This window comes from Ursus americanus, chromosome 6 (genome assembly GCF_024610735.1).
Source record: "Ursus americanus isolate L20-20 chromosome 6, mUrsAme1.1.p, whole genome shotgun sequence".
Classification (NCBI taxonomy): Eukaryota; Metazoa; Chordata; class Mammalia; order Carnivora; family Ursidae; genus Ursus; species Ursus americanus.
Window position 1 is genome coordinate 63,848,194 of NC_142132.1, and position 24,558 is coordinate 63,872,751.

The following is a 24,558-nucleotide window of genomic DNA, read 5'->3' on the forward strand; positions in this document are numbered from 1 at the left end:
TGACAACAATGGTGGTGATGACATTGACATTGGTGGTGGTCATGGTGACAATGACCATGGTGGTGCTGGTAGTGATGACAGTGCTGGTGGTGGTGATGACAGTGCTGGTGGGTGGTGGTGATGACAGTGGTGGTGATAATGACAGTGTGTGTGATGATGACAGTGTGTGTGGTGGTGGTGGCGGTGATGACAGTGCTGGTGGTGGTGTTGGTGATGACAGTACTGGTGGTGGTGGTGATGTTCAGAGGCACGACACTCCCATCAGTGCTGAGAGCCATAATCAGGAGCACCATCTGCATTTCCTGTTGCCTGGACCAGAGGGCAGGGCTGTGCTGGAGCTGGCAGAGTGCTCTGACAGGCCTACTCATAGCAGAGATGTGCTTGGTTCCTTTCCTCTTGTTATTTTGGGTGAAGGGAAGCAAGAGAATGGGAGGGAATGTTTCAGTGTGACCCAGCATTTATGTTTAGGCCAGTTTCCAGGCGGGATTGTAAACGGTTCAAGCAGTATCCTTAAAGATCTTTGTAAAAAGGGAATTTGAGACACCTAGATACTGTTCCAGTTCTCTTTTCATTGGTAAACATCTCTAGTGAGAAGCTTTCATTTCTCCTTCCTCTTCTGCCATGACCTCTATTTTGTTCAATCCACTGGCCTTTTGTTTCTCTGCTTTCATTCTCATGATCTCCAGATGACTAAGATTTTCGAGCAGTGTGAGCTTGGGCAATGCACCTGCATGTCCTTTCTCCTTGCCTTGCTTTCTTGTTCTCTGTTATACTTAGCATCTGATACACCATAGACCACTGGTTTATTTCTTTAGGTTCTCTTCCCTCCTATGAAAATTGTAAGTTCCATGAGGGCAGAGACTTTGTTTTATTCACTGTTTTATTCCAAAAACCTACAACAGTACCTGGCACATAGTTGGTGGTTTAGAAATATTAATTTAATGAATAAATAAAGTTATATAACTGCTCTGTTTTCTGTTAAGTCAAATGGGTATAATAATGCTAATCTCATATAGTTACTATTAGGATTAAATGAAATAATGTAAGTAGAGTACCTGGCATTCGCAGCCCGGCGTAGTAAGGGCTGGTGAATTGTTAGATGGGCCTTGATATTCTTCTTTCTCATAACCTCTTTCTCTTTGTTATTTAGAATGATATTCCAGTTAGCTTCTTACCTCCTTAGTGATGGATCTGTACTCTTCTGTCCACTAACTGGCCAGTGGCCCTGAGTAAGGAAGTCTCAGGTTTAATCTTTTTCAGCTAGCTTATTCACAAGGCTTTGATCATTGTTAATAAAATACACCATGAATTATCATCATTTATAATTCTAAGATGGTATTTTTCATATATGATTCTAGAATCCCTGTGTTATTTTAAATACAGCTAGCCGTAGTATCGTGAATTATCCTATGAGGCAGCTGCTATTATCCTCACTTTACAGATGAGGAAACCAAGCCTTAGAGAGGTTGCTATCTTACCTGAGGGCACACACTCCTAGTAAGTGGTGGATCAAGAAGTCATTCTTAGATCTGATTCCTTCTGTTTCTTCATTTACCCATCCAAAGGCAGGCACTGAGCGTGTACCATAGGCCAGGTACCATGCTAGGCTCTGGCCGCACACAGGGAAAAAAAATCAGTGCAGAAGCTGTGACCACTGCACGTCACAGTTACCAGTACTGCAGCCCCTCTGCTGAACACACTGTAGAGTGCCAGTTCTAGGGGGAGCCCTGCTCAGGTATGTTTACTTCCCTATCTCAGCCTTGCTTCAAGAGGCAAATCTCTAAATCTAAACTCATAAATTGCCTTTCTTTCTGCCAACTGCTTGCTCTCCCCACCAAAGTACATATTTTTCTACCTCTATCAAACAAACCACCTGTCATCTTTCTAGTCACACAGCCTCAAAACTTTGGAATAGTTTTGATTATCCCATCTCTTTTATTTCATACTTCCAATACATACCCAAGACCTCTTGATTTTTTTCTTAAGATTTTATTTATTTACTTGAGAGAGAGAGAAAGAGAGCATGACGTGGGGAGGGGCAGAGGGAGAAGGAGACGCAGACTCCCCACTGAGCAGGGAGCCCTACATGGGGTTCAGTCCCATGGGGTTCCATCCCAGGATCCAGAGATCATGACCTGAGCCGAAGGAAAACACTTAACCAGCTGAGCCACCCAGGCACCCCTACCTCTTGATTATTTTTATCCTTGAGAATATGTCTCTTGTTTCTACCTCCCCAGTTCCTTTCTACCATTCTAATATCAGCTTCTATGCCCTGATCCTTGACTTACGGAAATTAGCCTCAAGACTGGGTGTTCGTTTTATCCTCTGCTTCAGATTCCACTGAATTGTTAAGTCTCTTAAAGGCTTAGATTCTGCTTATTGATTATTATCTCCCCAACACTATACCAGGCGCATAGGAGACATTCAGATGGTAGTTAAATTTTTTTAAAAAGATTTTATTTATTTATTTGACAGAGAGAGAGACAGCTAGAGAGAGGGGGAACACAAGCAGGGGGAGTGGGAGAGGAAGAAACAGGCTCCCAGCGGAGGAGCCTGATGTGGGGCTCGATCCCAGAACTCCGGGATCACGCCCTGAGCCGAAGGCAGACGCTTAACGACTGAGCCACCCAGGCGCCCCAGATGGTAGTTAAATTAAAGCAACTTTGATGCTTAGACCACAGTTCTTCAACTTGATCTGGAGGTTTATTTGGAGATAAGTACTTTTCCTAGAAGATCATGTGAGTATATTATAAGTAGGCAGTTCCCTGCATCTCAATAATATATATTTTTAGCAAAGTCTATTTCTGCTTTATTCCATTAATGTTTGCTACCTGTGTATTTATTTTACTGTCTGCTAGCACCAAAGCCCTAGAGACATTTATGGTTAAACTATAAACTGGTAAATATTTTTTCCATTAAAGTATACCACTCCTCCATTTTTCTGGTGCTACCATAACTCTATAGAAATAACATTTGAGAACCAGCATGTATTACAAAGAAATTATGAGCCATTCAAAGTTTTAGGTGTTCCTGGATTGGACACGTTAACTCCTGTACGTAAGAGGGTTTCCGCCATTTGTGGGATAGAACAGTTTAGTATTGTCTGAAGCTCTGATATCAGTCAGGGAATTGATGGGGATAGAATGGGTGTGCCAATGGTCTTCTTCCTCACTTTCTTTTCCCACTTCAGTGATCTCTCCCTGAGCTCATTGTTGGACCCTTAACCCTCTCACATACTCAGGAGAGACATGCTGGTTTGTGCAGGTGTAGTAGAAATCAGTGCATTCTAGACAATTTTGTTTACCATCTCTATTTTTCTCATTGGAAGTAAATTGTTTGCACAGTTAGCAGTGCCCTTAGACTGAACAAATTTTGCATTCTTAAGAATATCTTGAAGAAGTTATGCTGTGGCATTTCTAAATGTGCATAATGACTTAAATCATTAATCCTGTTGACCCTTCAGAGAACATATATACTTTCTTCAGGACTCAAATGGAAGCTGAATAATAACTGTAAATAATTATGTCCCCAAACAAATCTTTTTATAAATGACTTAATAATGACTAAATCTTTTATTAAGAAAGTAGGCATTTTTATAAGGATAATAACTATAATTTAATACACTTATTATATAATAGCATGCAAACTGCTGCAGAAAAACTTGAATGTTATATAATAGATACTATTAGATCATGACATTTGACAAATCATGATTTTGAACTCAGCATCTGCCTGTAGTAAACTTTTGCTTTTTTGTATTTAAATTTTAAAAATTAATTCAGAATAGATGTGCCGTATTTTAAGTCATTTTCTTTTATTAGAAACTATGTGGTGGCAAAACCCAGCCTCATCATGCTACCCAGAAATTATGATGTTTATTGTATTAGTTAAGAGATAAGATGAAATTTCCAAGTGCTGTCTTCAGTGAACAAATGCTATCTTTCTGTACTGACTGTATCAGATCACATATGCAAAATTGTTTTTGAATTAATGAAACAATATTAAATTTGTATTAGGTCCTGAGGATTCAGCAGTGTAGAAAATGGACATAATCACTAATTTTTTGGAGCTTACATTATAATGAGGAAATGCAAACAAACTGGTTTATTTCAGAAAGTGAAAAGTGCTGAGAAGAAAATGTAAGGACAGTGTGATAGGGAGTGTAGGGAGGGCTACTTCTGGTTAGGGACATCAGGAAGGCCTTGTCGGGAGGTAACACCCAGCTGCACTGATGCTTATATGCCGGAAGAGTCAGTTTTATGAAGATCTGGGGGAGAACAGTCTGGGATAGTATTTAGGATGATTTGAACAGGGAACCAGCACTGTGTGTTCAAGAAACCATGAGAAGGCCAGAGAGGTTGGAGTGTAGGGGACAGGATGTGAATGTTGGCAAGTGGGGCCAGGCACGCTGGCAGAATTCAAGCACTGTAATGTGTTGCAGACTATTATAAGGAGTCTGGATTTTATTCTATGGGCAGTGGGACACACTGAAGGTTTTGAACAAGGGTACAGCCAGATCTGTAGCCGCCAGCTTCAAATGCGCATTGTTGGAAGAATTCTTTTAAATGGAAATAACTTTTCTTTGTATTTTACAGAATTGACCAGAGGGCTGCCATTTGGTCAAAGGATGCTTTTGAGACTTGTCAGGACTTAAATGAGGTAAGTGCCACCATTGTTGGTTGTATGAAATGAATTGGCCAATCATGAACCTTATTATTCTCTTTTCCTAGTATTTGGAATTCTTTCTGATTAAAACTTCAAGTGTTTTTGCTCTTAAGTGAACTTGTTTTCCCTGTAGCTCTTTGGGTAATGTTTTTCCTCACTCTGGAGCAAATATATTTAAAATATTATCCGAGAGATGGCTCACTACATCTTGGACCTAAACCAAGTGCAAGCACTCGTTTCATTATTCTGTTTTCAACTTTGCTTCAGTATTGTGTAACCATGGCTGTGGCAGTTACATTTGTAACACTTTCTTTTAATTTTATTCTCTCTCTCTAATTGCTTTTGTAGTCTCAAATGTAATCATGCTATTTATCCATGGAGTATGATATAGTTTGGTGTTTGCAATATGGTCTTCCTTGTATATTTTGACACATGAAGTCCTATTTTCCAATCCAGATGGTTTCTCACCAAACCAGACATCACTATGTTAATGTTTGTTCTAAATTTTCTTTGAAATAGATAATTTAATTCTCCTGTTGGAAATCAATATAACATAATTCTGATCCCTGTTGTTATGAATGCTTTGGCTTAAGACCTTGGTTTGAAGTACTGTCTAGTTCCCCTTGCCTTTGTTTTTGTTTTTTTTTTTTAAAGATTTTATTTATTCAACAGAGATAGAGACAGCCAGCGAGAGAGGGAACACAAGCAGGGGGAGTGGGAGAGGAAGAAGCAGGCTCATAGCGGAGGAGCCTGATGTGGGGCTCTATCCCATAACGCCGGGATCACGCCCTGAGCCGAAGGCAGACGCTCAACCGCTGTGCCACCCAGGCGCCCCCCCTCGCCTTTGTTTTATAATAAAGGAGCAGTGGGTTCTCTATTGATTAGGATCATAGCAAAAGGAATGGAAAGACTTGATGCTCAGATGCTGGGAAGAAAGATGATGGACTTGAGGCAAATTGTTTATTTGTCATTTGAAGATTGATCTCTTCTCCCCCTCTAAGAAAAAGGCAGTAAATTAAATTTAGGGGATTTTCTTTTTCTTTTTTTACTTTAGAACTTGGAGAAATGAATAGCCAAAGGTAACCAGCTGCCTGATTAAATCAAGTTAAATAAATAACTAGAGTTATGGAAAATGACCTAAAGTTAACAACACCGAACACTGCTTGTTATTTATTTGTGCATAGAGAAACCTTCAAATTCCCCAATCTAACTCATGGTAACAAGAGTGACAAAGAGTTTAAGAAAAAAAGAGGCAAGAGCCTGAATCAATGAACACATTGTGAACAAGCAAAATGCTAGCTATAAAGAGGCACTGATTTGTTTTGACATTAAGTGATGAGAAAAATGAGGTGATTGTAAGAGTCAGCTTGTGATAGGTTTCAAGTATTTGGGAGAAACTCAGATTTGTGAACTAGAAACCCATAAGAATGCTGAGGTTACTTGAGCATTCTGAAATCACAGATGCAAAAAGATCTATTTGAAAATCTGCTTTCCTGTATTTCTTTGCTATATTGTATTGGCAAATTTCATGAAATGTGCCAGTGTACTGCTCTGGGATTACATGGGTGCAAGAGCATTGAATGGAGACGTGCATTCAAAGGAGCAGGCAATGCCCTGTTTTAAATGTGTGCTCTTCCATGATAAGGTAGTACTGCTAATCCAAGCTGGTTGATAAGAATGAGTGTGTGCTCAATGTGTTTTGTTCCACTCAAGGGGTGAGCTGTGTGGGATGTGTGCTCCAATCCACATCCTTGCATTCAGTTTCTGTTGTGACTGAAATTTGGGGGCCAGGGGAAACCCTAGAAAAGCTTGAATGGGAGCAGTATGAGTTGGATCCAAGGCCATGCAGGAGGATCAACGTCATTGATGAAGACATCCTGTAGAGTGGATGTATGTTTAACTGGGGTTTCTTAGCATTTCCCAAATGTAGGGAAAACCAAACTCTTTTATGGAAGAACCTCATCATAACATTTCTTTAGGCAAGAGTCCTATGGTACACAAGTGGTAAACACTGCTTTAATATTTTAATTGAAATATATATATATAATATATATATTAGTGTATATATATATTATATATATTATATATATATATAGTGTATATATCCTAAATGTACAGCTGGATGAACTAGATTAAGAAACAACATTATCAGCATCCACGACACCCCTGCACAATTCTTTCCAGTCACTACTCTCCAATAAGGATAACTGTTCTTCAGACTAAAATAGATGTGTTTTGTCTATTATTGAGCTTTTCATAAATGCATTGTATGTACTTTTTTGTATCTGATTTCATTTACTCGGTATTATGCTTCTGAGATTCATACATATTTAGTATGTAGTTTTAGTTTTCTTCTCCTTGCTATAACCCATTGTATGTTTTTCCGCTAGTTTTTGACAATTATGATAAGTTGTTACTGTAACTCCTATTTGGTCTCTGTACAGCCGACTTCTTACAGGAGTATTCCTTCCATCTCTACATGGAAATGCAAGGTAGACTTTTTTGTTTTGTTAGCTGTCGTCGTTCCTCTTTGTTCCTTTCTTGTATTTATTTACCACTGCCCCCCTCTCTGCCATACACACACAGCCATCTAGTTCTCTAACATGAATCCACCAATTCCATATCTGCTTTCTTTCTTCACATCATTTGCAAGTCTAAAGTCAAAAGAGTTTCTTGAGTCTCATGAAAAGATGGTCCACAAGTATTTTCCAGACATTTCCATAGACCCTAATGCTGTATATATATATATAATAAAAATTTTAAGATGCTATATATGTGCTTTATGTTTTCCTAAAATTTCATATCTGGTAATTTACTTCCACTTTTTGAACTTTTTAATTATACTTGCTCTGTCACAGATAGATGGGCCTCAGCTATAGTTTGGTTCCAGAGCTGGCACTTGACCCAAGGTCTCCTATACTCAGTAAGGTGATACATGGTATGATGTATCTATGTATAAGCATCTGTCTCTGGGTGTATTCCCCTACTTTCCCAGTGAACTTGCTACAAAGTTCAATATTTTTTTTTAAGTAGGCTCCACACCCAGCATGGAGCCCTCCCAGTGAACTGGAAAACTCACTCACTTATTATTTCCACTTGGCATGAGTACAGATTTGATACTGGCTAGTCTCACTTTTCTTAAGCCAGTCTCAAGCTACCAGTCTTTGACCTTGTGTCTTTTGATAGGACTTGCAACCCCATCCCATGAGTTTTAGTGCCTCTGAAACTATGTTATAGGAGTTTGTTTCTGAAAAACGGAATGAGTTTTCCTGCTGCCATTGAGCTGAACTGTCAGATTTTTCCTCTGTAAGACATTGGGAGGTTTTATTTGTTGGGGTCTTCTGGATCATGATTGGAAAATATTCTAGACTAGAGACTATTAATGTCTCATCCATCTTTTCTTGTTCCTTAAAGATTTATTTATTTATAAGAGAGAGAGAGTGGGGGTGTAGACTCCCCACTGAGCCTGACATGGGGCTCAATCCCAGGACCCTGAGATCATAACCTGAGCCAAAATCAAGAACCGGCCACGTAACCAACTGAGCCACCCAGGCGCCCCAAGCAGTGTCTCATCCATCTTTATCCTTGGCTTTAGTTATTCTTCCATATCCGTATAATTGATAAGCACTCTTAATAGATCAAAAAGTTGAAGGGTAAAATGAGAACAGATATTGTTTTCTTTCTTCATATCCTAGTAAATCCTCTTCTTGGCTCCATTTCCAATTAAGAAAAATAACAGATGTATAAAGAAAACTAATGGGTCTTCTCTTCCTGAGAAAGCATGGCATATTGGGTCTTCAAGCCATTCTTTTTCTATTAGAGAGTGCATATCAAAAACATTACAGCAACTTCTTTTAGTTTTTCAATTATATAATTGGGGTTTTGAGTTGGGTTAATTCTAAGAGCCCTTTCAATTTTAACACTCATTGATTCTACCTGTCCCCTCACCTCCTTTTTTTCCATTTTCCCAATGGTTGTAGAATTTAGTCACAGGTTCCTATCAAGGATGAACAAGGCAAACCATCCCAGAATTACTGAGGGGTAAGGTCTCCTCAAAGCCAATCACCTGAAGGCCTGGTTTGGGGAACGAATACTAGATCTTCTCTGTTACTTTCTTCTCTTGAGCACTTCTCTCACTATAAGTTGGCTTTCTTTAGTGATATACTTGTATTCCTTTGTCTTTAGTTTTTGCATATCTATTACTGCATTTTATTTGTGGTTACCATTAGGTTTGTATATAACATCTTCTGTATATAGCAGTCTATATTAAGTTAACGGTCACTTAAGTTTGAACCCATTCTTTACTTCTTTCCCCCCCACGTTTTAGGTATATGGTGTCATACTTTACATCCTTTTAGTTTGTAAGTTTCTTGACTGATTTTTACAGATATACTTATTTTTACTGCTTTTGTATTTCCTAGTTTTTTTACTCTTACTTATGGTCTTTCAACTCACAGAGTCCCCTTTCATATTTCTTGTAGGGCTGGTTTAGTGGTCATGAAGCTGTTTTAGCTTTTGATTGTCTGAGAAACTCTTTTTTCTCTCCTATTCTGCATGATAGCCTTGTTGGATAGAACTTTCTTGGCTGCAGATTTTTCCCATTCAGTACTTTGAATAGATCATGCCACTCTCTTCTGGTCTGTGGATTTTCTGCTAAAGTCCACTGATAGCCTTATGGGGTTCCCCTTGTATGTAACTATCTTCTTTTCTCTTGTCACTTTTAAAATTGTCTCTTTATCACTACTGTTTACCATTTTAATTACTATGTGTATTGGTGTGCACCCCCTTGGGTTGACTTGTTGGGGGCTCTCTGTGCTTGCTGGGTCTGGATATCTGTTTCTTTCCCCAAATTAGGGAGATTTTTTAGCTATTATTTATTCAAGTAAAAATTCTGCTCCCTTTTATCTCTCTTTTTCTTCTGAGATCCCTATAATGTGAATGTTATCATGCTTGATAGAGTCACTTAGTTCCCTAAGTCTGTTCTCATTTTGTTTTCTCTTTTTCTGTCACCTGTTCGGCTTGATTACTTTCCGTTACTCTGTCCTCCAGGTCACTAATTTATTCTTCTTTTTCCTCTTGCTACTTTATATTCCATCTAGTGCATTTTTAATTTCATTTATTGTGTTCTTCATCTCTCTCTCTCTCTTTTTTTTTTTTAATGTTTTCTATCTCTTTGTTAAAGATCTCACTGAGGTCCTCCACTCTTAAGTCCAGTGAGTATCTTTATGACCATTACTTTAAATTCTCTATCAGGCATATTACTTACCTCCATTTAGCTTAGATCTCTTGAGTGTTTTTGTCCTATTCTTTCATTTGGAACATATTCCTCTGTCCCCTCATTTTGTCTAACATTCAGTATCCTGGAAGTTTAAGGCAACCTGAGAAGGGCGGCCATAGTTAAGTAAAATTGGCTTTATATTTGAAGGGGCTGAGGAATTATGGGACCAAATATTAACATGTTTTCAGCCTGACATTGAAGTAACTGAATTTAGAAGGGGCCTCTGATATAGAGGAAGAATCCAACCCAAATGAAAGTCACTGTGTCACGTACATCCAGGTCATGGAATGCCTTTTATAGGGGAGAAGAAATTGATCACTTGGCAGTGAATATCAAAAAGGTAATGCTAATTTAAACTTCCTACCCTATTGACCTCTTTCTAATTCTGTGAAGTGGAGAGTAGGCAAAGGAAATGGTTTCTGAAAGTGGAGAAAATTCTAGTCATATTATTTCAACTTTTCTAATGGAAGAATAATCACATTGGCTATCCCATTTTACCTGGTAACCAATAAAACCTAATATATCCGAAAAAGGCCAACACTCACAAGTTCTTTGATCCCATTTTGGACTCCTTTTATGAGTGCTTAGAAAAGGAGGATAATAGAATCATTTTAATTGAATAAATATTCTGAAGTGCAGTTCTATTCTGGAGATTCCATTAGGAGTCCTCTTTGAGTTTACAGAATAGATTTGGAACACTTTAGGTGTTAATTGACCCTCTATGGCATTCTAGAGATGTATTCTATACCTATGGCTGCTTTGAAGTTTAGTTTTGACCTTATCAAAAATAGCTGGGACATTTCCAGGTTTGTTTGTGGTATTATGACTCTTAGTGATTGGTGCAAAACTAGAGGAAGAAAGGATGCCCAAAGTGTGGTTAGATTCGGTCTTGTGCTGTGCTACGTTCTGACTGAAGATCTACCATAAAGAAATTGTATGCTTAAGAATGCCATTGGAATTTTCAAGAAAGGTCTATGTTATAAGAAACAAGTGTAATAAATTATTCACATGCAGCAAATGTTCAACAATGACCTAATATCAATAATAAGAAGTTCTTATTTCATGACGGGGATATCTATTTTACTTAGGTAGCCATGAAAGAGATCATTTATCTACCTAAAATCAGTATGGAAAATTCATATTTCTTTTATATAACTAATGTTACCCCTTATTTGTTGAGTTATGCTAGTCAAAATAGCTCAACATTAAAGTCAATGAGGAATCCTTCAGTACTTTAATTTTATTAAAAATAGACCAATTTTCACATTCGTGGTGCCCCTTTTTGAGCCTATATGCACATGTCTATATGTGGGTTTCCATGTGAAAAATTTGATTGTCTTTTTATTACTACCCAAAGTTTAGTATATACATATTTTGGCCTCAAGTCATATCAGAACTCAAGGTGGTACTTATTCTTTCATTTGAAATCTTTTTCCCTCAAAATTGTCTTAATTTTAAGAAAATAATATAATAAGAGCCTTATTTGGGCCTTTGATACTCCTCAGTTAGCTAAATGGTATTATTTCTGAAGGAATAGTCAGCTGCATTTTTCTATTAAAATACAAACCCAGTCTATAGGGTTTATCTGTAGTTCAGAATTAATTGAAGATTTTTCTTGTTTTCTTTTTTTTTTTTTAAGTGTCTGGGATTTTTCTCCTTGTGACTGAAATTCAATTCAACCTGGCTTTAATAATAACAAGATTTTATTGACTTACACAGTTGGAACTTTTAGGATCAGGATAGGCTCTGTGCATGGCTAGATCCAGGGATTAAAAAGTTGTCATGTAGATGCCATCTCTTTCTGTCTCTTAGCTCTGCTTTCCTGTATTGGCTTTATTTTTAGGTTGACCTCTCTCCAGGGACATTATTCTTATAGCTGGCAATTCCAGTATATATTAGTTTTCTATTACTGTGTAATAAAAGCTTAGTGGTTTTGAATGCCTATTTATTAGCTCATAGTTATGTAGGTCATAAATCTGGGTGGATTCACTTGGGTTCTCTGCTCAAAGTCTCACAAAACTGAAATGAGACATCAGCTACAATAGGGTCTTATCTGGAGACTCCGGAGAAGTTTCCATGTCCAAGCTCATTCAGGTTGTTGCCTGAATTTAGTTCCTTGGGGTTGTAAGACTGTGGTCCCTGTTCCCTTGCTGGTCTTCAGCCCCTGCTCTTTCTTTTGCTATGCTATCATGATTCTTTTCCTTGTTGCTCACTCTTTCATTTAATTCTCTTCACACTACTAGTTTCCTGCTCTCTCATGGAAGACTAGAAGAGGCTATATCTACTGCAGTGACTCCCAGGTGTCAGCCAGTGCTGTTGTTTTCATGGCTTCTTAGCAAAAAAAGAAAAACAAGAACAATGTAGTGAATTTTTCCATAAAGCTGGTATGCTTTTATTTAGAGGTTGGTCTTTTATTTAGAGATTGTTCTTAGCTCTTAACATGATCTTAACTCTTCACACCATTCCAGTTGGTGTGAAGTGATATTTCATTGTGGTTTTGATTTGCATTTCTTTGATGATTAGTGACGTCAAGCATCTTTTCATGTCCTTTGGCTATCTATATGTCTTTGGAAAAATGTCTATTTAGGTCCTCTGCCTATTTTTTAATTGGATTATTTGGTTTTTTGGTGTTAAGTTGTGTAAGTTCTTTATATATTTTGGATATTAACCCTTTATGGATATATCAAATATCGTCTCCCATTCACTAGGTTGCCTTTTTGTTTTGTTGATGGTTTTCTTTGCTATGTAAAATGTTTTTATTTTGGTGTATTCCCAGTAGTTTATTTTTGTGTTTGTTTCCCTATCCTAAGGAGAGATATCCATAAATATGTTGTTAAGGCTGATGTCCAAGAAATTACTATTGTTTGTTAGAAATTTTTTGATTACTTATTTAATTTCATTACTAGTAATCAGTCAATTTAGATTTTCTTTAGGTATTGTACGGTATCAGGTCTCATAATCAGGTCTTTAATCCATTTTGAGTTTATTTTTGTGTACGGTGTATGGAAGTGATCCAGTTTCATTCTTTCACATGTAGCTGCCCGTTTTTTCCAATACGATTTATTGAAAAGACTATCTTTTCCCCATTGTATATTCTTGCTCCTTTTTTATAGAATAATTGACCATATAGGTGTTGTATCCCACAGATTTTAAACTTTGCTTTCATTTTCATTTGTCTTCATGAAGATTTTGATTTCCTCTTTGGTTTCTTGTTGATCCCTTAGTTGTTTAGTAGCATGTTGTTTAGCCTCCATATATTGTGGTTTTTCCCTTTTTTTCCTTGCAACTGATTTCACGTTTTTTATTCTTATGAATGGAAAAGATGAATAACATGATTTCAGGCTTCTTAAATTTACTGAGACTTTTTTGTGTATGACTTAACCTGTTATCTGTCCTGGAGAATATTCCATGTGCTCTTGAAGGCAATGTGTATTCTCCTGTTTCAGGATGGAACGTTTTGTATGTATCTCCTAGGTCCACCTGGTCTAATGTGCTGTTCAAAGCCACTGTTTACTTGTTGATTTTCTATCTCAATGATTTACCCATTGATGTAAGTGGGATGTTGAAGTTCCCTGTTATCACTGTATTCCTGTCAATTTCTTCTTTTATGTCTGTTAATATTTGCTTTATATATTTAGGAGCTTCTATGTTGGCTGCATAGATATTTATAATTGTTATGTTCTCTTGTTTGATTGATCCTTTTATCATTATGCAGTGTCCTTTGTCTCTTGCTACAGTCTTTGTTTTCACATCTATTTGTCTGATATAAATATTGCTACTTTGGCTTTTTTTTCCTTCCATTTGCATGGCATGTTTTTCTATCCCTTCACGTTCAATCTTCATGTGTCTTTAGGTGAGTCTCTTGTAGATAACATATAGATGGATCTTGGGGTGGTATTTTTTGTTTTTTGTTTTTAATTTATGAAGTCACTCTATGTATTTTGATTGGGGCAATAGGTCCATTTACATTTAAAGTAATTATTGGTAGTTATATACTTATTGCCATTTTGTTAATTATTTTCTAATTGTTTTTAGTTCTTCTCTCTTCCCTTGTGGTTTGATGGCTTTCTTTAGTGTCATGCTTGGATTAATTTCTCTTTTATTATTTACTTTTTTGTGTATCTGTTGTAGGTGTTTTTTTTTTTTTATTTCAATTTTGGTTAGTTAACATACAGTGCAATACTGCTTCTGGAGTAGAATTCAGTGATTCATCACTTACATACAATACCCAGTGTTCATCACAAGTGCCCTTTTTAATACCCATCACCCATCTAGCCCATCCTCCACCCACCTCATTCCATCAACCCTCAGTTTGTTCTCTATTGTTAAGAGTCATTTATGGTTTGTTTCCCTCTCTCCTTTTTTTCTTTTCCTTCTTCCAATATGTTCATCTGTTTTCTTTCTTTAATTCCACATACAAGTGAGATCATATGGTATTTTCTTTCTATAATTGACTTATTTCACTTAGCATAATACACTCTAATTCCATCCATGTCATTGCAAATGGTGAGATTTCTTTTTTTTTTTGACTGAGTAATATTCTAGTGTGTATGTGTATAATAGACTGTGTATATTCTGTGTGTGTATATATATATATAATGTGTATATATATATATATAATGTGTATATATATATAATGTGTATATATATATATAATGTGTGTATATATATAATGTGTATATATATAATGTGTGTGTATATATATATATCTTGTACATTATAGATGTACATATATATAATGTACATTATAGATGTATATATATATATATATATATATATATATATATATATATATATAATGTGATATCCATTAGTCTTGATCCATTCATCAGTTGATGGGTTGATGGACATTTGGGCTTTCTCCATAGCTTGGCTATTGTTGATAATGCTGATATAAACATTGGGGAGCATTTACCCGTTTGAATCTGTATTTTTTGTATCCTTTGCGTAAATACCTAGTAGTGTAATTGCTGGATGGTAGAGTGGTTCTATTTTTAACTCTTTAAGAATCTCCAAACTGTTCTCCAAAATGGCTGCCCCAGTGTGCATTCCCACCAGCAGTGCAAGAGGGTTCCCCTTTCTCTGCATCCTTGCCAATACCTATTGTTTCTTGTGGTGTTAATTTTAGTGATTCTGACAGGTGTGAGGGGGTGTCTCATAATGGTTTTGATTTGCATTTCCCTGACCACCATGATGATGTGGAGCATCTTTTCAAGTGTTGTAAGTCATCTGTGTGTCTTCTTTGGATAAGTGCGTATTCATGTCTTCTGCCTATTTCTTAATTGGATTATTTCTTTTTGGGTATTGATTTTGAAAAGTTCCTTATTGATTTTGAATACTAACCCTTTATCAGATATGTCATTTGCAAATATCTTCTCCCATTCCATGGGCTGCTTTTTCATTTAGTTAATTTTTTCCTTTGCTGTGTAGAAGATTTTATTTTGATGACGTCCCAATAGTTCATTTTTGCTTTTGTTTCCCTGGCTTCAATAGTTCATTTTTGCTTTTGTTTCCCTAGCTTCTGGTGACATGTCTAATAAGAAGTTGCTGTGGCCGAGGTCAAAGAGGTTTCTGCTTGTGTTCTCCTCTGGGATTCTGATGGTTTTCAGTCTTACACATAGTTCTTTCATCCATTTTGAATTTATTTTTGTGAATGATATAAGAAAGTGATCCGGTTTCATTCTTCTACATGCTGCTGTCCAGTTTTCCCAACACCATTTGTTGAAGAGATTGTCTTTTTGCCATTGGATATTCTTTCCTACTTTGTCAAAGATTAATTGACCATATGGTGATGGATCCATTTCTGGGTTCTCTATTCTGTTCTATTGATCTATGTGTCTGTTTTTGTACCAATACCATACTGTCTTGATGATTACAGCTTTGTAATATAGCTTGAAGTCTGGAATTGTGATGTCTCCAGTTTTATTTTTCTTTTTCAGAATTGCTTTGGCTATTCAGGGCCTTTTGTGGTTCCATACAAATTTTAGGATTGTTTGTTCTAGCTCTGTGAAAAATATCAGTGGTATTTTGATAGGGATTGCATTAAATATGTAGATTGTTTTGGGTACTATAGACATTTTAACAATGTGTATTCTTCTAATTCATGAGCATGGAATGCTTTTCCATTTCTTTGTGTCCTTTTCAGTTTTTTCATATGTGTTCGATAGTTTTCCGAGGACAGATCTTTTACCTCTTTGGTAGTTTTATTTCTTGGTATCTTATAGTTTTTGGTGCAATTGTAAATGGGATCCATTCCTTGATTTCTTTCTCTGTGGCTTCATTATAGATGTACAGAAAGGCAACAGATTTCTGCAAATTGATTTTATCTGCTGCAACTTTGCTGAATTCATGAATTAGTTCTAGCAAGTTTTGGGTGGAGTTTTTCAGGTTTTCTACATAAAATATCTACATAAAAAATACATGTCATCTGCAAATAGTGAAGTTTGACTTCTTCCTTGCCAATTCAGATACCTTTTATTTCTTTTTGTTGTCTGATTGCTGAGGCTAAGACTTCCAGGACTATGTTAAATAGTAATGGTAAGAGTGAACATCTTTGTCTTGTTCCTGGCTATAGAAGAAAGGCTTTCTGTTTTTCCCCATTGAGGATGATATTAGCTATAGGTCTTTTATATATGGCCTTTATGATGTTGAGATATGTTCGATCTATCTGTACTTTATTGAAGGTTTTTATCAAGAAAGGACACTGTATTATGTCAAATGCTTTTCCTGTACCTATTGACAGGATCATATGGTTCTTATCCTTTCTTTTATTAGTGTGGTATATCACATTGTTTGATTTGCAAATATTGAACCACCAGCCCAGGAATAAATCCCACTTCATCGTGGTGAAAAATCCTTTTAATGTACTTTTGAATTCTATATGCTAGTATCTTACTGAGAATTTTTTCATCCATGTTCATCGGGATATTGGCCTGGAACTTTCCTTTTTAGTGGGGTCTTTGTCAAGTTTGGGGATCAAGGTAATGCTGGCTTCATAGAATGAGTTTGGAAGTTTTCCTTCCATTTCTATACTTTGGAACAGTTTGAGAAGAATAGGCATTAACTCTATTCGAACGTCTCATAGAATTCCCTTGGGAAGCCACCTGGCCCAGGACTTCTGTCTGTTGGGAGAGATTTTTAATTACTGATTCAATTTCTTTGCTGGATATGGGTCTATTCAATTTTTCTATTTCTTCCTGTTTCAGTTTTAGTAGTTTTTAAATTTCTAAGAATTTGTCCATACTTCCAGGTTGCCCAGTTTGTTGGCATATAATTTTTCATAGTATTCTTTTATAATTGTTTGTATTTCTGCAGTGTTGGTTGTGATCTCTCCTCTTTCATTTGTGATTTTATCTATTTGAGTCCTTTCTCTTTTCTTTTTGATAGGTCTGGCTAGGAGTTTACCAATGTTATTAATTCTTTCAAAGAACCAGCTCTTAGTTTTGTTAATCCATTCCACTGGTTTTGTTTGTTTGTTTGTATATCATTTATTTCTGCTCTAATCTTTATTATTTCCCTTTTTCTGCTGGCTTTAGGCTTTATATGCAGTTCATTTTCTAGCTCCTTTAGGTGAAAAGTTAGGTTGTGTATTTGAAACTTTTCTTGCTTCTGGAGGTAGGCCTGTATTGCAATATATTGCCCTCTTAGGACTGCCTTTGCTGCATCCCAAAGGTTCTGGACTGTTGTGTTTTCATTTTTATTTGCTTCCATGTATTTTTTTAATTTCTTCCTTAATTTCCTGGTTAGCCTATTCACTCTTTAGTAGAATGTTCTTTAACCTCCATGCATTTGAGGTTTGTCAAAATTTTTTCTTGTGGTTGACTTCAAGTGTCATAGTGTTGTGGTCTGAAAATATGCATGGTATGACCTTAGTCTTTTTGTACTTGTTGAGGGCTGATTTGTGATCCATTAGGTGATCTATTCTGGAGAATGTTCCATGTGCATTCAAAAAGAATGTGTATTCTTCTGCTTTAGGATGAAATGTTCTGAATAAGTTCTGTTAAGTCCATCTGATCCAGTGGGTCATTCAAAGCCATTTTTTCTTTGTTGATTTTCTGATCATCTGTTGATGATCTGTCCATTGCTATAAGTGAGGTGTTAAAGTCCCCTACTATTATTGTATCAATGAGTTTCTCGTTCTTATTATTAATTGATTTATATATTTGGGTCCTCCCATGTTGGGGACATAAATATTTACAATTGTTAGCTTCTGGTTTTTTTTTTTCTTTTTGGTTTTTGTTTTGGTGTTTTGTTTTTGTTTTTCAGTTTGTTTTTGCTTTTGTTTTTGTTTTTTTGTGAGACAGAGAGATGGGGAGAGGGACAGAGGTAGAGGGAGAGAAAGAATCTTAAGCAGGCTCCATGTCCAGAGAGGAGCCTGACATGGGTCTAGATCTCACAACTCTGAGATCATGACCTGAGCTGAAATCAAGAGTTGAACACTTAACCAACTGAGCCACTCAGGTGCCCAATACAACTGTTAGATCTTGGTGGATATATCCCTTAATTATGATATAATGCCCTTCTTCATCTCTTTTTACAGGCTTTGTTTGAAAATCTAGTTTGTCTGATACAAGTATGGCTATTCCAGCTTTCTTTTGACATCCATTAACATGATAAATGGTTCTATCTGCAGGTGTCTTTAGGTCTAAAATGAGTCTCTTGTATATACAGATGGATTTTTTTAATCCATTCTGATACTCTATGTATTGATTGGAGCATTTAGCCCATTTACATTCACAGTGATTATTGAAAGATATGAATTTAGTGCCATTGTGTTACCTGCAGAATTAGTGTTTCTGGTGATGTTCTCTGTCCTTTCTTGTCTTTGGTACTTTTGGTCTTTTTTCCCCAATCAAAGGGTCCCCCTTAAAGTTTCTTGCAGGGCTGGTTTAGTGGTCACAAACTCCTTTAGTTTTTGTCTGGGAAACTCTTTATCTCTCCTTCTATTCTGAATGACAGTCTTGCTGGATAAAGAATTCTTGGCTGCATATTTTTTCCATTCAACATATTGAATATTTCCTACCACTCTCTTCTGGCCTGCCACCTTTCTGTGGACAGATCTGTTGCAAGCTTGATCTGTCTCCCCTTGTAAGTTAAGGACTTTTTTTTCCCTTTGCTGCTTTCAGGATTCTTTCCTTGTCTGTGTATTTTGTGAATTGGACTATGACATGCCTTGGTGGTGGTCAGTTTTTGTTAAATTTCATGAGCATTCCCTGTGCTTCTTGGATTTTGAGGTCTGTGTCCTTCCCCAGATTAGGGAAGTTTTCAGCTATAATTTGTTTGAACAGACATTCTGCCCATTTTTCTCTCTTCATCTTCTGGGATTCTTATGACACAAATGTTCTTATATCTTAGTAAGTCACCGAGCTCCCTATGTCTACCTTCACGATTCATTACTTTTCTTTCTCTCTTCTTTTTAGCTTCATTATTTTCTATAATTTTATCTTCTGTATCACTGATTCACTCCTCTGCTTTGTCTATCCTACTTTTTATGGGCTCCATTTGTGTTTGCATCTTGGTTATACCATTTTTAATTTCAGCCTGACTAGCTTTTAGTTTTTTATCTCTGTAGTAAGGGATTCTCTAGTGTCTTCTATGCTCTTTTCCAACCCCAGCTAGTATCCTTATAATCATTGTTTTAAATTCTAGTTCAGGTATCTTACTTAAATCTGTATTGATTAAATCCCTAGCCATGAGTTCTCTTTCCTGTTCTTTTGGGGTGAATTTCTCTGCTCATCATTTTGTCCAGAAAAGAAAAGAAGAAAGAGAAAAAAACAAAAACAAAACAAAACAAAAAGCAAAGAAAACAAAAAATAGAAAACCTAGATCTTGGGTGTGTTTTTGTCTGCTTCTTAAGAGAATCTAGATCCCAAAATACAAATATATAAATATACATATATATATATACATACACACACACAACAAAATGAAAAATATATTAAAATATATATAAATAAAAACAAAGAGAAAGATTAATAATAAAAATTTAAAAAGGAATTGAAAAAATAAGAATATGAATGAAACAATAATAATAAAAAAATAAGAAATAAATTAAAAAGGATGCTATATCCTCTTTCCCCTAGAGCTGAAGCTTTATAGCACTCTCTTTTCAGTAGACTTGTGAGTGAGCTGTTTTTGCCGGTCTTATGCGAGAAGAACCTCCTGTGCTGATTCTCAGGCTGATTTTGTTTCAGTGGAAATGTCCCTCCAGGTGTAAGTGACATTGGCCTCCACTAGGTGGCGTTGTTTTGCTCTCTGAAGGCTTTTAGTACCTGATGGGCAGGATAAATATGATGGCACTCCACCTCTCTAGCCCTGGAGCTGAACCCCCCGCCCCCGCCCTTCAGTGAGCCCTCATAGAAGAGCAATCGCTCACCTCTGTTGTGTTCTTTCTCTCTGAACCCTGTGTTCACCCTTCCTGCGTCTGAGCTTTTTTTTCTTTTTTTAAGATTTATTTATTTATTTATTTGACAGAGATAGAGACAGCCAGCGAGAGAGGGAACACAAGCAGGGGGAGTGGGAGAGGAAAGCAGGCTCCCAGCGGAGGAGCCTGATGTGGGGCTCCATCCCAGAACGCCGGGATCATGCCCTGAGCCAAAGACAGACGCTTAACGACTGAGCCACCCAGGCGCCCCATGCAACCGAGTTTTTCTATTCCAGTTTTTATCCCAGCTTTTTTATCCCAGTTTTATCCCAGTTTTTTATCTGAGTTCCAAAATTCTAAATTTTAGGGACCCCGGGGCACAGACCTGTGCTGTTCCTCTAGGGGCGGGCGTCTTGCAGCGCTTTTGCTGTTTCTCGGTTGGTTCCAAGAAAGCTGTTGCATCATGGTGCAGTGGTTCATAGTTTATGGTACAGAAAGCTGTCACCAAGATTCACTGGTCCCAGGTGGTTCTCCTGTTCCCATGCCTGGGAACACTGCAGCATGTTGGTGCCACCTGATCTTCTTGTGACCCAGAGGATCCTCAGACTACGTTGTCACTCCTGGGATTCCACCCCACCAGGCCACTTGAGCAACTTTAAGCCAGGCACATACCCCACGGTAGTGGACTTCTAAAAGTTCAGATTTTGCACTGCACTACTTATACTACTTTGTGGTAGCCTCCATAAGCAGGCTCCCTCCCCGCCACCATGTCCACAGTTATATTTCCCCCAAGACTACTCTCCTCACCTCCTACCTTCCAAAAGGTGTTTGCTTTTCTACCTGTAGACTTGCAGTTTTTGTTCTCTCCCACCTCTGATTGATTTCTTCAGTGTTCTGACTGCTGTGATAACTATCTACCTATGTTTTAAGGAGAAGACAAGCTTAGGGTCCCCCTACTCTTCTGCTGTCTTAATTCCTCCTCTGCCATATACTTCTCTATTATAGGTTTTTTATTTGTGGTTACCACTGGGTTTTTATATAACATCTCACATATATAACATATATATTAATTTGATGGTTGCATAAGTTCAGACACATTCGAAAAGCACTAAATTTTTACTCTTCTCTTCACATTTTATGTATATGATGTAGTATTTTACATATCTTTATTTTTTGTATGCCCAAACTATTTTTTGTAGATATTATTGTCTTACTGCTTTTGTGTTTTAACCTCCATACTGGCTTTGTAAGTGACTAATCTACTACCTTTACTATATGCTTGCTTTTACTTGTAAGTTTTTTTACCTTTCATATTATTTTCCTCTAGTGATGCCCTTTTTCTTTCCACTTGAAGAATTCCCTTTAACATTTCTTGTAAGGATGATTTAGTGGTAATACACTCTTTTGACTTTTGTTTGTCTGGGAAACTCTTTTTGTCTTCTGTTGGGAATGATAATCTTGCTGGGTAGAGCATTCTTAGTTTCAGATATTTTCCTTTCAGTACTTTGAATGTATCATGCCACTTTCGCCTGGCTTGCAAAGTTTCTTCTGAAAAATCAGCTGATAGCCTTATGGGGTTTCCCTTGTATATAACTGTTTCCTTTTTCTTGCTGCTCTTAAAATTCTATATTATTACTTTTTGCCATTTTAATTATGTGTTGTGGTGGGACCTCTTTGGGCTCATCTTGTTACAGTCTCTCTGTACTTCCTAGACTTGAGTATCTGTTTCCTTATCTAGATTGAGGACATTTTTGCTTATTATTTCTTCAAAAAGTTTTCTGTCCCCTTCTGTCTGCTTTTTCTGGGATTCCTATAATGCAGATATTATTATGCTCAGTGATGTCACTGAGTTCCTTAAACTGGTTTTCATTTATTATTTTTTTTCTTTTTGCTGTTTAGGTTGGTTGTTTTCCATTATCCTGTATTCTGGATCACTGATTTGTTCTGCATCCTCTAATGCTGTTGATTCCCTCTGGTGTAGATTTTATTTTAGTTATTGAATTCTTCAGCTCCAACTGCTTCTTTTTTATATTTTCTCTCTCTTTGTTGAAGTTAATCCACTCTTTCTCAAGTCCAATGAGTATCTTTATGACCATTACTTTGAATTCCTTATCAGGCATATTGCTTATCTCTATTTCATTTAGCTCTTTTATTGTGATTTTGTCTTTTTCTTTGATTTGGGACATATTCTTCTGCCTCTTCATTTTGTCTAATTCTCTGTGTTTGTTTCTGTGTATTAGGTAGGTTAGCTATGTCTCCTGATCTTGAAAGTAGTGGCCTTTTGTAGAAGAGGTCTTGTGCCCTGTAGTGCAATTCCCCCCTGATAACCAGAACCAGGCCCTCCAGGGCTATTGCCTATATCAGCTGGATGTACTCTATGGTGTGGCTGAGCCCTGATTGCCTTCAGCTCAGCTGGCTGCAATGACCCACTTTACTTGTGCTGGGTACACTGGGTAGGATTTTGTTCCCACACTGCTGACAAGCCTGTATGAGGCTGCTGCAGTCTCGTTGGTGGACAGGACCAACAGTCAGCCTAGCTGTCTACAGTTAGCTTCTTTGCCGTAGTTGTGGGCACATGGGGAGCACTTGTTCTCTGCTGGGCCAGCTGAGAGGCTCTCATTAAGAGATTCGGCTGCTGGAACTGTGGGTATACCTAGTGTATGAGGTTATCGCCCTCATTCTCCAGGGCAAGAGTAACTTTGGGGTGCTGCGGCTCCTCTCTGCCAGGGCTACCTGCAGGGTGTGGTGAAGTAGGAGCTTCTTAGGAGCAATGCCTGCTGAGGCAGGCAGGCTGTGTTGGGTGGGTCCTCACGGAAGTGCTGGGGCAGGGCATGCATTACTAGCAAGGTAGATGGAGAGTGTTAGAACTGTCTCCTGCAGGCATCTGGCTATCTAGGCTGGGGGAGTGTAAGAAAAATGTCACCCAACAGCACTTATATTCCCAGAGAAATTTCCTGAAGTTCCTTGCCCCTCCATCACATGTTCTAAGACTAGTCAATAAATCTCCTTCACATATACCCCAGGCAATTTTCAAACTGGTACTTCTGTGCTGTGTCTTGGGCTTAAGTTTTATATTATGCTGGCTTTTAAAGGATGGGGACTCAATTTTCTACCATGCTTTGGCTCTCCCACAGTGAAGCCTGCTGATTTTTAAAGCTACTAAATTTAAGGCCCGCTGGTTTTCAAAGTCAGATGTTATGGGGATTTGTGTTCCCAGTGTGGGTCCCCAGTGCTAGGGGTGCCTGGTTTGGGTCTGAACCTCTTGCTTCTCCATACTTGTGATGTCTCTCTTATCTGTGATTAGTCTCACTAGGTGGGGGGGGGGAGGGGTGATTGGGGGGGCTGTTTCCAACTATGTCTCTGCCCTCCTACCCTTTTTTTATGTGACTTTCTCTCTGCGATTAACTGTGGAAGGTTTGTTCTGTCAGTCTTTGGGTCATTTTCAAAGTTAGTTTCATAGATTTGGCTGTTATCTCGATGAGTCTGTGGGATGAGGTGGGCTCAGAATCTTCCTATTTCACCATCTACCTGCCTCACCCCAGCTCTTAATTTTATCAATCTTTCCTACTGATTTTTTTCAGATTTATGATCTGATCTTTATTATTTCTTTCCTTCTACTAACTCAGGACTTTGTTCTTTTCTGGTTGCTTTAGGTATAAGTTTGGATTGTTTATTTGAGATTTTTTTGTTGTCGTTTCTTTAGGTGGGCCTGTATCACCATAAACTTCCTTCTTAGAACTGCTTTTGATGTGTCCCATATTTGGAGCATTGTGTTTTCATTTTCATATGTCTCAAGGTGTTTTTTGATTTCCTCTTTAATTTCTTCATTGACCCATTGGCTGTTTTGTGGTGTATTGTTTAGTCTTTACATGTTTGTGCTTTCTCCAGTTTTCTTCTTGTAGTTGATTTCTAGTTTCATGGTGCTGTGGTCAGAAAAGATGCTTAATATGATTTCAATCTTAAATTTATTGAGACTTGTTTTGGGGCTAATGTGATCTATCCTGGAGAATGTTCCATGTGTACCTGAGAAGAAAATGTATTCTGTTGTTTTTGGAGGAATGCTATGTATATATCTGTTAAGTCCATCTGGTCTAATGTGTTGCTTAGTGTCAATGTTTCCTTATTGATTTTCTGTCTGGATGATTTATCCATTGATGTAAATGGGGTGTTAAAATTCCCTACTATTATTATATTACTGTCAATTTTTCCCATTGCATTTGTTAATATTTGTTTTATATATTTAGGTGCTCCA

General features: G+C 37.3%; 1 protein-coding gene across 9 annotated transcripts in view; it reads left to right on the plus strand.

The window, feature by feature from the left end:
• FAM13C (family with sequence similarity 13 member C) overlaps positions 1 to 24,558 on the plus strand; it is a 136,916-nt gene that overhangs the window by 65,512 nt on the left and 46,846 nt on the right. For all 9 annotated transcript variants that reach the window (XM_045783673.2, XM_045783672.2, XM_045783671.2 and 6 more), the window contains one exon: positions 4,596 to 4,659. In XM_045783673.2, coding sequence (XP_045639629.1) covers positions 4,596 to 4,659 — 64 coding nt within the window. The remainder of the gene's footprint in view (positions 1 to 4,595; positions 4,660 to 24,558) is intronic.